The sequence below is a fragment of the Pseudonaja textilis genome, chromosome 1 (assembly GCF_049901715.1).
Source record: "Pseudonaja textilis isolate UNSWEBS1 chromosome 1, rPseTex1.2, whole genome shotgun sequence".
Taxonomy (NCBI): Eukaryota; Metazoa; Chordata; class Lepidosauria; order Squamata; family Elapidae; genus Pseudonaja; species Pseudonaja textilis.
In genome coordinates this window covers 60,119,729-60,134,893 of record NC_141990.1, presented here as the reverse complement: position 1 = coordinate 60,134,893, position 15,165 = coordinate 60,119,729, and the positions used below count along the sequence as shown (strand labels likewise).

The 15,165-nt window shown below is 38.7% G+C and overlaps 1 protein-coding gene across 1 annotated transcript in view; it reads right to left on the bottom strand.

Moving 5' to 3' along the window:
• Positions 1 to 15,165, bottom strand: part of NFKBIE (NFKB inhibitor epsilon) — a 34,034-nt gene that overhangs the window by 3,674 nt on the left and 15,195 nt on the right. The window contains exons 2-5 of the mRNA XM_026695579.2: positions 6,957 to 7,059; positions 5,004 to 5,232; positions 4,797 to 4,885; positions 1,941 to 2,189 (exon numbers count right to left, since the gene is read on the bottom strand). Coding sequence (XP_026551364.1) covers positions 1,941 to 2,189; positions 4,797 to 4,885; positions 5,004 to 5,232; positions 6,957 to 7,059 — 670 coding nt within the window. The remainder of the gene's footprint in view (positions 1 to 1,940; positions 2,190 to 4,796; positions 4,886 to 5,003; positions 5,233 to 6,956; positions 7,060 to 15,165) is intronic.

Genomic DNA, 15,165 nt, shown 5'->3' with positions numbered 1-15,165 from the left:
ATAATGATACAGTGAAGGTTGTGTACAAAAAAACCCCAGTATTGCCACTTTATCATGGAGAAAACCCATCCTTATGGTTGCTAAGAGTCGATAACGTGGCGGTGTGTAATTAATCATTACTTCAATGAGTGACAGAAACACAAAGCGCAAACAGTTTGCAAAGATTGCCAGCTATCTAGTGTGGTCAGAAAGAGCAATATACTCTATGCTTAATGCCTTCTACCCATTATGCGAGAAGATATTTTGTGATATTTTTCCTATGAAGAGCAGGATATTCAGTTAATTTACTATATACGATCCCTTTTTATGTGTTTTGGGGACTAACATGTTCATGGAAGAAAATATCTCTCAACAAATTGCCTATGTGAACACCCCAAGCTTTTCCAAACAAGCCTAGATTCATCACTATAGGTACTCAGGTAGTCCTCAACTTATGGCCACAACATAGCCTGAAAAATGTGTTGTTAATTTGGGGCAGTTATTAAGTGAGACATGACTAGGACACTAATTTGAACTCTATCCTAATATATAAAAATATTCTATTTTTTTAGATATTTTTTCATAATAATCAAGCAACTTCCTCCACATCAAGACCATGAGTTTTATTATACAAAGAAAGAATAACATTGTTCTAAGATGTCAGGAACATCAAATATTATGCATTGATATTTTTTCTTTCCGAAAGGAAACTAAGCTTTAATGTTTTATTTCCCTATACTACCTAGGAGGTGAGGTAAGTCAGGTAATATGATGGCAAATAGCTAAAGGTCACCACTGGAAGGAATCCAGCTCTCTGATATGCAATGCAGAAGTCTATCCATTCTATCATAGAAGACACCAGAATGGTGCTGGTCTCTGCATTGGTTGGAATTCACAGCAGGAATCTGCATATGTAGGCTAAGGGAGCCCAATGGCCTTTGATTTCCATTTCTATCAATTGCCTATATATTAATAATGAAGACAAACCCTGTTCAGTTTCAGAGTAAAATCAGGTACTCATTTTGCCCTACATGGAGCTCTGGTTTGTTTAGATCCTTATCTTCCTGGTGTAGGAAAGACATCAGTTATCATCCTGATACATTGCAGCATAATTGATGGAAGTCTGCCTATCCTGCCTTATGTAGCTGCTTGGAATTAAAAGATGTTGCAGTGATGCCAAGGCATTAGCAACCCCAAGGCAGACTAGCCAGTTTAGCAGCTCCTCCCTGCACGTAGCCTGTAAGATTAAGATCAGATGGATGTGAACTGCAATTTGGCAAATCAAAGTTACAAAGAACATCATGGAAACGGAGACAAGTGCAGTTGCCAGAACCCCCAATCCTTGCGTTTTTGCTGAGCATCATGTGCTAAACTTTAAGAATTACACAATACAACTTGTATCTCTATCTTACTTTGAGATTGGGAGTAGGAAACCTACAGCTAAGTAGCTTCCCAGCACCCTGGGAGTGTGCAGATGAAATTCAGGGGCAAAATGGCCACATTCTAAAAGTGAGAGGTTTCGCAATTAACAATGGGACTGAGAACCTTCTAAGAAGAATACTGCTTCAATTTCCTTTCTGAAAACTATTCAAATCCAAGTCAAAATTTACATTTTTTAAATCTATTTTTTGGCCTTGGGGTTGGTGTTTAGTGTGTGGGAATGGAAAGCCTCTCAGAGTTAGGTGGCGCTAGCCCCTACTTTTAAACTCTTTAGTTTCCAAATTACATTCTAAAAAAATGACCAGTTCCCTTTCCAAATTTTAACATCCATTTCAATAGGCTAAGTATTTAAATACTCCATGTCGTGTTGACACCGGATGGCTTCTTGCCTACTGGAAAATGGATAGCCAGCTTCCAGACTCTCATAAGGATGCCAACCCTTATTCAGCACCTGAATCGGATTACTTTGCTCTTGCCTCGAGAGCCTGATCTATTGCAAGACATTCCAGAAAAATTCTCACATCATCATTGCCATCTGCCAGATCTTGAGCTGTCTCATTTTCCATATTCCGCAATAAGGTATCTGCTCCCGAATGGCAGAGGATTGCAGCAATGGCAGCATTGTTCCTGCCCACAGCCAGGTGTAGTGGGGTGCAGCCATTGTACATCTGCGAATCCACCTGGGCTCCCAATCGCAGGAGGTGCCTCACAGCCATCTCATCATGATTTTCCACTGCCAGATGGAGGGGTGTTTTTCCACTTGTGCCATCCTGAGGGAGCAAGTGACAGAGTCAGTTATTTCACGAGATCGAATGAGCAAAATTCCATAGAATGTACCTCTCTGGGTAGATACAGTAGGAAACCTAGATTTCCTACTGCAAAAGCCTGCCTGAGTAAAAAAGACCACAGTGAAAGCCAGTTCCAAATAAAAATAAGAGAACGAGGAAGTTCTTTTCTGGGCCATAGTGCACCTGAAAGATTCAAACAAAATAAGAGAAAGAGAAAGTTCCTTTCTGGACCATGATGTACCTGAGATTCAAGCCGATTGTTCAAACCTAGAAGAGCCTAGGATAGGGATCAGGGGTGGGATTCAAAATTTTAACAACCGGTTCTATGGGCGTGGCTTAGGTGGTGGGCGTGGCTTGGTGGTCATGTGACTGGGTGGACATGGCTTGGTGGTCATGTTATTGGTTGGATGTGGCCAACTCAATATCACTCAAATCGAGGCACGCATCCCCTTGCATCCCCTTGCCTGGCCTTTCAAGACTGTGAGAATGCTGGAACAGTTGTAAGTGTGAAAAATGGTCCTAAGTCACTTTTTTCAGTGCCATTGTAACTTTGAATGGTCACTCCACACAAGCAAAGTATCAGCAAAGAAAGGGAAAAAAAACTCCAGAGAAATTCCTGTGACAGGAAGTCTAATCCTGCCAAGAATGTAATAAGGGTTAAGAGAGAGGCAGTTTCTGTAAGCAACACCAGAATGTTTCCTTCCTGCCTTCCTTACAGGATTAGGCCAGTAATTTCTTCTAACAACTGGTTCTCCGAACTGCTTAGAATGTTAACAACCGGTTCTAGCGAATAGGTGCGAACTGGTAGAATCCCACCCCTGATAGGGATCACACAGGCATAGCAGTTCCTAACTCACAGTCTGAGCATTCTCTTCCTGAAGATGCAAAAACTGAACTAGGAGCTCAGAAGTAATCATAGAGAAAATTGTAACAAATAATGGAATATGTTTATTAAATATATTGAAATATTTTAAATATACTGAAATAAATGAAATGATATAGGAGGAGAGCTGAAATGGAAATTGCGGTTTAGGAATAAATGAGTAGATTAATATGTCCTTTTTTCTGAAATTGTAGATAAACCTTATGAAATTAAAAAGGGGAAACCATGCAGGATCTGATTTATGTGTTATATAGTTTTAAAAGGGATTATTAATTTTAATGTTTTAGGTAATAAAATGTTAAACATTTAATGGGATTTAAAGGGGGAGATAATTAATGAATATTTAACTTAGAGGTGGCACACTTAAACTGATATTTTAGGAGGGAAACCAATTTATAGGAGTGTTATTAATCAGAATTTAAGAGGAATATAAAAATGTGACAGTTAAAAGTACTAAAGTATAATAATTATGAAGTTAATATATGTGAATTAATGAAATAAGCATTTGGAATAATATAATAAAATAGAAAATGTATAAAAGCATTGTTAAGGTAAGAAATTGAATACAAAAATTGAATATGTAATTATGGTCATATTTGTATGTATATGTGAAACCTGTAATCATGCTGTTCACTAAAAAGATGTTAAAATGTGGAAAACTGAATAAAACTTGTTTTTTTAAAAAGAAGTAATTGGGGTTGTATATAAATTCTGAAATGGTCATGACTCCTTGGAATTGATATTGATTCCTGGGAACTACAATCATGTGGATCTCATTTGGTTAGTAGCAATGCAGAACTGATTTTTTTAAAAAATTGCTTTATTCCAGGATGTTTATTTTGTTGTTGATTTGTTTGTTTGTTTCCCAGTCATTTCCACAGTGAGCCAACCTCCCATCCTGGTCTGACCCTATTTAGCTTTCTAAAATCAATCTTCTGTTGATGGCACATAATCACTAACTAAATTCAAATTTCATTCTAAAGGTTTTATCCTATAAGTTTAAAAGTTATCCTGTTTCATTTGCACATAGGAAAAAAAGAGAAGATGGGCAAAGTTACTGCTCATTTTTTCCCCTTTTGTTCAGTTGTGTCCAATTCGCAGAGTCCCCTGGATAAGTTCCTGAAATTTAATTGACAAGGAATTTCAAAAATGGTTTGCCATTGCCTCCTTCCCAGGGCTGAGAGAAAGTGACTAAAAACTCATGGTTTCCTCCTAGTTTCTTAGCCTGATACCTTAACCACCATATCAAACTGGCTCTCACGTAGCTAAGTTAGCTTTCCTGTATCCCCTCTAACCCGCTTTTGGAAATTTTGGAGTAGCGCTCCCTATATTTTTAGCATTAGACTTAGCCATTCCAATACTGTCAAGCACCTGGGAAATCCAGAGATTCAGGCAGTTCAAATGAATATAAAGATTTATTGCAAGCTTAAATTTCTACAAGAATCCGATCAACTAATAGTCAAGGGAAACGAGTAGGAAATAAGAAAGGTGGGCTGGACTTAGATCGCTTGGGGGGTACATAGGGACTCGTGACCTATGACACGTTTGACGTGTCAGGTTCAACCCTGTCATCTCCTACATCTACTTCGTATAAAGCCACTTTTTATATTCTGCAGCATTCCAAATTTTCTGCTCAGTAATAAATTTTTTCAGAATTGACATACAGTATATCAGAGATGGAGCTCTGTTAGATCTCTCTAACTTACCTGTATATTAATGTCAGCTCCATTCTGCACCAGCAATGCCATCAGTTGAAGGTTTCCTTTCAAGGTGCTGATGTGAAGACATGTTAAGCCTAGAGGGAGAAAAATAAAACCCCAATAGCTCAGGAAATCTTCTTACAAGTGAAGCATTTAAGTCCTGACTTTTAACACTCATCAGACCCAATGGGATCACTCCACACTCTTGTTTACCTTGCCAATTCTGGAGCTGCAGATCTTGTAGAGTTTTTCTAGTCTTCATCTCAGAGATTGGTTTCTTCAGAGGCAGCAACAGCTTAACACATTCCAGACTCTGCTGTTCACAGGCCAAGTGCAGAGCAGTATTTCCATTGCGGTCCTGCAGTGCAGTGTTCACCCCTTTCAGAATTAATGCTTTCACCACTTCGAATTGCTCCAAATACACAGACAAGTGAAGTGGAGTCTGCAAATAGCAAAAAAAAAAAAAAAGAAAAGGAATGTAGGCTGGAGCAGAGTGGAGAGGCAAGGCAGGTATGCAAATAAATTTAACAAACAAACTTGGATTCACTTGGATTTTAACTGCCTCACAAGAAATATGAAATTGAGCAGTGATGCATCCTGAAAATAAGGAAGGAGAGCAAGTGGACAATGCCTAGGCCAGAGATGTCAAACTCCCAGCCCATGGACCGGATGTGTCAAATGCTGGCCACACCCACACCTGGTTTAGCGAAGGAGGCTATGTCATGCTGCCATGACAACATGAGTTTGACACCCCTGGCCTAGACAATCCTCTAGATCTAAATCCTCTAAATCTTTAATAGATTATCTAGTGATTAGAAAAAGTCCATGCTCATAATTTCTTTATTCCTTCCTGTGACTAGCAAAAGACAGAAAAATCTATTCAGAATAAGACTCTTTTAAATATCCAAATAAGCTGATAGATTTAAACAAAATCACAACAAAAACAACAACAATTATCTACTGTAATATAAGGAAAAGAAAGACACTGGTGATCAAGATTAAGCGCCAGGGATCTAAAGCAGAATTTCTTTATCATTTTTGGTTCTGTTTTCATATGAAATTATTCTACATTGATATGCTATGTAATTGTCAACAGAGAAATTACCAGACACCTGAGATTTGTAAAGTTATTTTTATGCTATTTAAAGAAACTCAGAATCTCTATATTTATAATGTATACTCAGATTATTTAATAGTTGCTAAAATAAATATATTTGTATAATACTAGAAATCAGTATAAGCAATTTATAGAGGGATTAATGAAGGAAATGATGAGATTTAGCACTGGTTTTACAATTTATTTATTTATCCAGTGGTCAGCGTCGCTCAGATAATAATGATCATTTAAAAAAAACAGGTTATTAACTAAGAAATCATAAAATTCCGATTACGACACAGCCACATGTTTTTGCTACTTTAGATATTCAATTTTAAGAAGAAAAATGAGGCAAAAAATAAGGAGCTAGTGCCAGCTTAGATAATATAATTTAAATAATTTGGAGTATCTTAGTGAAAACATTTATTAATTGGCTTAAATTTCAGAAGGTACACAATCCTTGAGGAAAATGAAGGGCCTATACAAACTTTTAATTCTGTCTTACATTGGTGTTTACGGGGGAGGGGGTATTGTTACATACTTTACTGATGCAGATGAATCTGTATATTTTGTTAATTGGTTGATTATGTGCCGTCAATACTTTTTTTTGGAGTCCTATAAACCAGTATTCTCATCCCAATACTTATCTGGATTTTTAATTAGATCTGACTTTTGATCCTGTAGTCGTGCTTGAAGATACATAAGTTGTTGTGTTGTTTATTTATTTACTTATTTTCACCCCACCCCCCAATGATTTTGGGTGGCTTACAATTAAAAAAAATATGCTACACTCAAAATACTAAAAACATTTTAAAACAATAGAAACAGAATGTTTTTGTACGTGAAGGAGATCATTAGCTTCTTGGCATAAGAAATAGTACAACAAAATTTCCAAGAATGTTACAGTGAAGCAGAATAGATCTTTCTGTTTAAATTGCTTTTAGAGTATAGACAAAAATATTTAATTATCATCAAGAGCACTTTAACTTTAGATTACCACATTGCAACTTGCTCTCCTCCAGTTAGAATAGCAGAAACCCTGATCCTTCTTTACGTCTCTTACCACCTACTTGGAACAAATCATTCTGGAATTCCAGAACCTCCACGGGCATTTGGGCAATGCAGCAGAATGCGATAGATGGCATACAGTGGATGATTGCCAGGTGCAGTAACCTGAGAGGGAAAAAGATTAGTCATGCCAACCTGTAAAAATAAAGAATGACTTCCCTTCAAACAAAGAAAACACTCCTATGTAGCAAAGCCACAGTTACTGTTCATGCTTAGCTCTTAGGCTTGCTTATTGGAAAACTGAGTCAGACTTATGCATCTGTAGCATAACAATTTCCATGTTACACCATTTCACAAGCCGAGATATAATTTACACAGCAAAAAAATTTACTATTTTTTCTGGTGAGCACTAAGAAGAAGAGACACCTCTAAATGCATATTATTAATCCATCAAAAAGTGAGGCACGCATTCTCAACAATTGTTCCACCAACCTAATTGAAATTGCCATAAAGTGAATGCAGGGCTATCGATATTCAAACCTAAAATGCAAGCCAAATATATTGCTTTTAAAATGCAAGCCAAATATTTTGCTTTTAAAGCACACAAAGATAAAGAAGGCGGGTTGGGCGAGAACCTCCTGATTCAAAGATAGGCAGCAAAATTAAGTAATGCCATGCAGCTAGGTTCCCTTATGTTCTTTCAACTAAATATCAATCAGTCTGATCTAAGAGAGAATTTCATTTCAAAGGAGGAAAAATTTTTTAGTGAAAGTTCCATCACTGAAGATTGGTATTCTTGCATTTATGGAGTAACAGCATGGCTAAGGAGTATTTTTAAATTTCTGGTTTTTCACAATAAATCGTCTTTAACGGTAGCTGTAGCTTTTCTGATTACTGTTTAGTAATTACATTTTAACAGAAAAATATCACGATGAATGGTCTTTTCTTCAGATTGGGAAGCAGCCAACCAGGAAACTTCAGAGTAAGGAAAGAGGTGTAATAGAAACCGGTGCAGGTGGGCCAATGCTGCAGAGACAGGGTGATTTCCTATGTATTATTCCAAGCATCCTCCCACCTCTTGGTGCAGACAGACCAATGGAGGTAAAAAATTGAGCATTTCCATTGGACCCACCCACCCACCCACCAGCCTCCTTTTGCTAGCATGTGCCAGACAGGCTCGGCAGGCAGTCGCAATCTTTAGATGGGCTTTTATTTTGTCATCCCAAGAGGTGGGGGAAGGGGCTCAGAGTGGTATGTAGGAAATCACTGTCTTGGCAGCATCCATTGTTTGCCAGTGGGCAGGCAATGAGGCGGCGGCAGTGCAAGCAAGCAGGCTGGGTCGCAGGCACTACATGGGAGGCAGCAGGGAAGGCAAGCAGACTGGGCCACTGGGACCGTGGGGAAGACAGGCAAGCAGGCTGGGCCACAGGGCCACGTGGGAGCAAGCTGGGCGAGAAGCAAATAAAGATCACCAGGCAGAGATCAACTGAGCTGCGTGGTTGAGGCAAGTGAGGGAACCAGAGAGCTATGCTGCAGGCATGACTCTAGGCGAGAGGCCCAGGTGAGCAAGTTGAGATAAGGAGTGACTGGAAGGGGCTGGCAGGGTGGGCGGGGCAACCCACTGCTGCGATGAGCCAGTCTCCAAACTGTGCAAAAATTTAACAATCAGTTCGCGTGACCTGGTCCGAACCGGCTGAATATCACCACTGGTACAGAGTGTCCCTAGATATAGATGCTTCGTTTTGTTATCTAGAGATTGCATTTCGGAACGAAAGCTGGTTACTGTGCTCCTCTAAACTGCCTTCCCCACCTTCTTATATCGTAGAGAGACTTCTTGGGCTGCCCTGGAAGCAGGCACCATTTTGGAATAGACTAATTATTAGACTAATTAGACCAATCCTTTATGGGGGATTGAGCAGGATGTGTGGAACCCATCAGGCAAGAAAGCATATTGTAATTGTGTGATTTAAGTGCAAATATATACATATACACACATAAAAACAACTTTGATTTATATATATATATTTATATATATATAATTTTCATTTTATATACATACTTTACCATTAAAAGCCAATTTAGTTAATTTTCTTAGCTTATAACAATAGTCATTATAATAATTGTAGATATTAAATGCTAATATCCTTTTTTAAAACATGCTTTTCCAATATTTAACATGCAACTGAACTCGTGAAAATTCAGTTGAATCCTGTATATACAATATGTAACCCCAGCCACAATTTGAGAAAGTTGCTATTAAAAGAATAAAAAACACGAACACCTGCAGATAGATATTTGAATAAGAAAATGAAAAGCAAATAGGGATGCACATTGTACAAGACTTGTACAAGATTCAGAAGAACCTACTATGGCTAATAAATCTATGCGGTATCTAGTATTTTTAGTTTTTTGAAACTGAATATTTAGCTGCCAGCAGAAGAAATAATAAATGACTACAACTGAAACAGAGCTAAATTACTGCCTAATCAGATATTCTAGAGGGAGGGGGGAAAACTTTGTAATCTTTTTAGTACAGAAGTTATAACAAATATTACCTAAAGTGGGTAAATAACCACAAATATATTTTTTTAAACATTATTTTTAGAAATTACAATTGTTTCCTATCTTCAGAATTTCAGAATCAATGCAAGATGCAATATTAGCATACTGTATGTCATCTTTAAAAAAAAAACTAATATTAATTTGGTTCATATAACATTTTCTCCCGGAAGTTAACCAACTTTACAAAGATCACAATGCACTTGCAAGCGGATATTTAAAATCAAAGATTCGTTTTTACTCTGCGTTTTTAGGTTCTTTGGTGTCCAAGCCACCTAAAAAAAGGGGGGATTTCCATAGAAGCCAGGGGAAGGAGCTGAATGGCTTTATTTGCAGTTGCTGGAAAGAAGAAGGAAAAGAGAAAGGAAATAGGGTCAAGCCCCACAAGCAGTCCCCTGTGTAACCATATTACGGGCTTTTTTCCTTTCTTTCTTTTTAAGCTGTGCACAAAAGCATGAATGCTCTGCTCCATAAATAGAGTGACTGCAGTTCAGGCAACCAGCCTGGGGGAAGCCCAAAGTCACCTGGTGTGGGGAATTTCCTTGCCCACACAGTTGCCTCAGCAACAGGATGGGGAGGGAAGGAGGCCAAAAAGCAGCCAATGCACAGCTGCTTTTTCCAGCCGACACAAATTGCTGGGGGAAGAGACAGGTTATCTTGCTCTGTCAGTGGCATCTACTTTGGCGGTGCTGAGGTTTTACAAGACTGCATTGAAAAATTAACCCTCCCTTTGTAGACAAAGGTGTTTTTTTTCTATTACATAGCTACTGTCTTTTGATCTAGAAGCTTGTGGTGTTTGCCACACAGCTTCACATGTCTCTAGGACAGCCTCTCTGGGGTTAAAGGCATAAAAACAAGAACAAGGTTTGTTTTTTTAAAGTGATAGTTGGCAATTCCAATTATTCTGCCAATGTAGCAATAGCACTTAGACTTGTATACCACTTTATAGTGCTTTACAGCCCTCTCTAAGTGGTTTACAGAGTTAGCATCTTGCCCCCAACAATTTGGGTCCTCAATTTACCCACCTCAGAAGGATGTGGGAGGCTTGAGCCTTGTGGGATTTGAACAGCCAAATCATAGGCAGCTGGCTGCAGAAGTAGCTTGCAGTACTGCACTCTAACCACTGCACCACAGAGGCTCCTTATATGTAAGGACTGGTCTGCCAGTCCCCTAAGTCAGTGGCCCCCAACCTTTTTTGTGCCACGGCCCGGTACCAGCATCACAAAATGATCCGTGGCCCGGTACCGGCATCAGCACGCATGACAAGGCAAGGCGAGCCGAGCGACCGGCCAGCCAGCCGTCCCCCGCTTCTCCCCACCACCTTCAACTCCTCCTTTGTACCTTTTTTGTGCTTTTTTGTGCTTTCTTAATCTCCTCCGCCATCAGGACAGCTCTTCGTTTGAAGCCGCCCTCCCCTTTGATGAAACTAAGGCGCGAGGATTCCTTCAGGACCCAAATGCCGCTTTCCAACTGGAAAAGCTCACCCAGAAGCACTTTCTCGCCAAACAAGATGGCGGCGCCCAGCAAACCAGTGGCCCGGTAGAAAATGATCCACGGACCGGTACCGGTCTGGGGCCCGGTGGTTGGGGACCCCTGCCCTAAGTGATCTTCTCAGGTGCATGTAAAGCAGTACCTGCAGATGATCAATGGAAAACTAGTTAAGAAAATTAAAAAAAAAACAGGGAAGGGAAGCTTCTGTGGATTGTTTTTCTAGGTAAATTCCACTTCAATCTGGAGTTTTCCAGGTGGATAATAATTCCCAGAATTCCCTGCCAGCATTCCTCTCTCCTATGGTAATTGTAGTCTAACATACTTGAAGGAATCTGATCTGGATCTGATCTGGGCTCTTCCTGACCATTATTGCTCTGTTCAAGTCATCACCTGCTATACAGACATAGAGCCCAACACTCCCACCCAGAGAAGTCCTTGGTTTTAACAACTTCCCAGATTAGCTTTAAGGTTAATTTACTACATAATAAGAATATTTAACACAACTGCACTCTACTATGTCATCATTTGAACACTTGGAAGAAAAGGGAAAGAAAAGAAAAAAGTCCACCCTTATACTTTGTGTGACTAGCAATGGAACAAGTAGCCATTTACAAGCTTGGCTGAAAGAAATTGCCCCCCAAAAAAAAAACCACACATTTTTAAAACCACAGCTCAGCTTCACCCACATATACTATCTGCAAGTTTTGAAACTGCTTTCCAGATCAGCAAGCCCTTTACGTGAACAACTTCTCAAACATGCTACATACACCTGGATAACACCTGAAATAAATATAGCAAGTGGCACACAAGTTAAATATATAGACTGGTTTTTTTCCTAATCTGTTGTTTATCTGAAAAGCAGGGTGACATGCAGCATAGACTGAGGGATATGGTTACAACATCACACTAATACTTTTATCATTGTTATTCATTGCAGAAGCAGGAAAGGGGTAGAAATCACACCGGAAACAGGAAGGCAATGGTTGAAATAAAGTTGCTCTAACTGGGAAGACAAGGCTCAAATCCTTTCTTGGTTATAAAGTCTCCTGGTGATCTGAGTCTGATCAATCATTCTCTCAACTTAGTAGACTTCACCAAAGAATTGTAGGGCTAAATAGGGAAGTAACAATAGGATGGCCAGCAGGGAGGAAGACCAAGGACAATTATTAAGTCTCTTATTCTTGTACTCTATATATTTATTATTTGTCCAAATAGTAAATATAATTTGAGAAGGTCCAGTCTTCCAAATAATGCAGAGAGACAGGCAGAGTGATTCCTTCCACTGAGTCTGATCAAACAGCTTTGGCAATATATTGGAAAAGGAAAAGAAAAGCTCCAAAACCAAAGTTTTGGAAAACCGGGTTCTAGAATCAGAGGCAAGATGACATCAGTGTATATCTTCATTAAAGGGGGCTCATCTTTTAGATCAGGGGTCTTCAAACTTGACAGCTTTAAGACTTGTGGACTTCAACTCCCAGAATTCCTCCTCCAGTCATGTTAGCTCAGGAATTCTGGGAGTTGAAGCCCACAAGTCTTAAACTTGCCAAGTTTGAAGACTCTTGTTTTAGATCATCTTTAAGTCTTGTGAACTGACCTAATTGTTTTTTTTTTAATACAATGGTCCATTATCATGATAGGAATCATTTGGCTCACCATCATATGATCCAAGGAAAACTATAGATGGAGGAAAAACTAATATCAAACAGAAATTCTTAAAACCGTAATAACCCATTTCAACAATGTCCCTGAACAGCTTTTTCGGAAAAAAAAATAGGAGCAAAATTGACAGGAAAACTTTTAATACCCCAGCAGCAAATTGTGTCAATCCGAGACTTATCTGAGCTAAAAACAGCCTAGGAAACTAAATTAGTCAGAACAGGGGTGACTGGGGAGGGCACATTCTTATTTAGGAGGAGGCAAGGACTGAAATGGACAGAGCAGTTATGCAAAGTTAGCAGGGTTGAATTATGCACATGCTTGAAGCTGGGGTTTTCTGGGGTTTAGGGGAAGGAAAACTTTAGTTCATTGGTTTGCTTGTTCCAAGCCTATTTTAAGTGTACTTATGTCTCCAATCCCACAATGGTAAGACAAAAGGCATCTTGAGTTTTCAGTAATTGTACCACTAATATTCAGCAGTGCTGTTGAAGGGAGTTTAGGGAGCCATAAAAAAAGGACTCTGTGCTTTTGCATTAAAATATTCTCAAACTGATTCAAAGCTAAAATTATACTAGATATGGAGTTCCTTTTTAGATAGCTAGATGATAGCTAGCTAGATTTTTTATTAACATTTTTTTGAAGTAAGGTAAAAGCTAATATAAACTAAGAGAAAAAAAAGAGAAAATTCAAAGGGAAATCTAAAAGTGCAAGAAAGAAAGAAAAATAGAAAAGAAAGAAAAAATATACCAAGTAGTTGTTTTTGGTCTTCTAACTAATAGAAGCTGTAAGTACATTTACCTCTTACTCTAAGATTACAACTCTCTTCTTTTGATAACCCATTCTGCCTAAACATCAGAACCATAAACCATAAGTTCATTTTTTCTGTTTCATGCACAAAGTCTATAAGGGGTTTTCAGTCAACAGTAAAGATAAATGTCTCTCTTCCAATCAAAGAAGTTAATTTAGCCATCTGTGCAAGTTCCGTCATCTTCACCAATCATTCCTCCCTTGTAGATAGCGTTGAGCCTTTTCACTCTTAGGCAACTAATAATCTTGCTACACCTGACTTCTGTAAAAACAAAGTTCCCTTGACTTTTTTCTAATTGTATGTCCATTAGAGTAGGGAATTTCCAAAGCAATTTGAAGTGAACTTTAACCACTGCCTCCTTTATCTGGCAGAGTCAAGCTTAGCAATGCAAGAAAAACAGGATTCTGTGACTTCTCCAAGAATACCCACTCAGTCAATTAGCAATACCAGCCAACATTATTTTAAAAGAAGACTGGGCCATTGCAACCTTGGGGTGGGGGTGGGGAATTAAAGGGGAAGCAGCTTAGGAAAAAGCCAATGTGATGCTATAATACTTAACACTACAAGTAGTTAAGTCTATAAGTAGACTAGGCCTTGGAGACACAGATTCTTCATCCTTGAAAGTCACTGGTGGCATTCTCCCTCTCTCCCTTCTCTTCTCCCCCACCTCATTTCACACAGTTCTTGTTATAGGGGTAAAATAAAGGGAGATTTCCATACAAGACATTTTGAACTGCTGGAGTGAAGTAAGATGTAAAGCTAATAAAAACTTGATCTTCTTCAATCATCTTTGAAGAAAAATGTCTTCAAATCCTAAATGTAGTGGGTAGAAGTGAATTACCTGTTTGGAATGGGAGACTGTGCTCCGTGTTATGGTCTAAAGTCACACAGGTAATTGAGAAATATGGAAGCCATGCAGATGCATCAGTTCCACATGTTTCCTCCTTCTCAAACTTCAGGATGAATGGAAGAGATGAGAACCAAGCATCTGGTTAAATTACAGGACAGTCTGGGACAGAAGGCCATCTCGTATAACTCTACCAAATGGTTTCCCTAACATGTCCTTTAAAGATAAAGTTGCCCTAAAATTTCTACCATTTCCAGTCAGCACAGTATATCTGCTGCAGAGAAAGAAGTACAATAGAGTGAAAGACACAATAGTCCAGTGTTTCTCTCCCCTGGCAGCTTGAAAATATGTGGACTTCAATTCCCAGGATTCCTCAGCCAGACTTGCTGACTGGGGAATTCTGGGAATTGTAGTCCATACATCTTCAAGTTGCCAAGGATGAGAAATACTGCAATAATCTATATTCAGAGTCTGAAAATGAACAATCAGTAATGTTTTCCTTACTTAACCAAAAAGCAGAACAAGAAAACTAGAATATCTATCTATATCAATATACATACTTTACAATACATACTTTATGTATGCCTTGTCTGTCTGTCTCAGGCCTATGAAATCCACATTTACAAGACATTAGAATAGTCACTATCTACTGAAGCGTTATACTTCTTCTGAAAAGAATACAGAACAAACACTGATCGCTGTATATTTCCAACTAATCATGATAATTAAATTTCAACTATTTTCAGCTGACAGAGCATTTCATAAGTGCTAATTCACATGCACAAAGAAATGGGTCTTCCATAAAGCCCCAAATTTTCTTCAGGGTAAGAAATAAATTGTGGAAATATTTCACTAAAGAAGAAGAAATCTCTATATTTCTGATTCTAATTGGCAGGAGAGGCAGGACTAG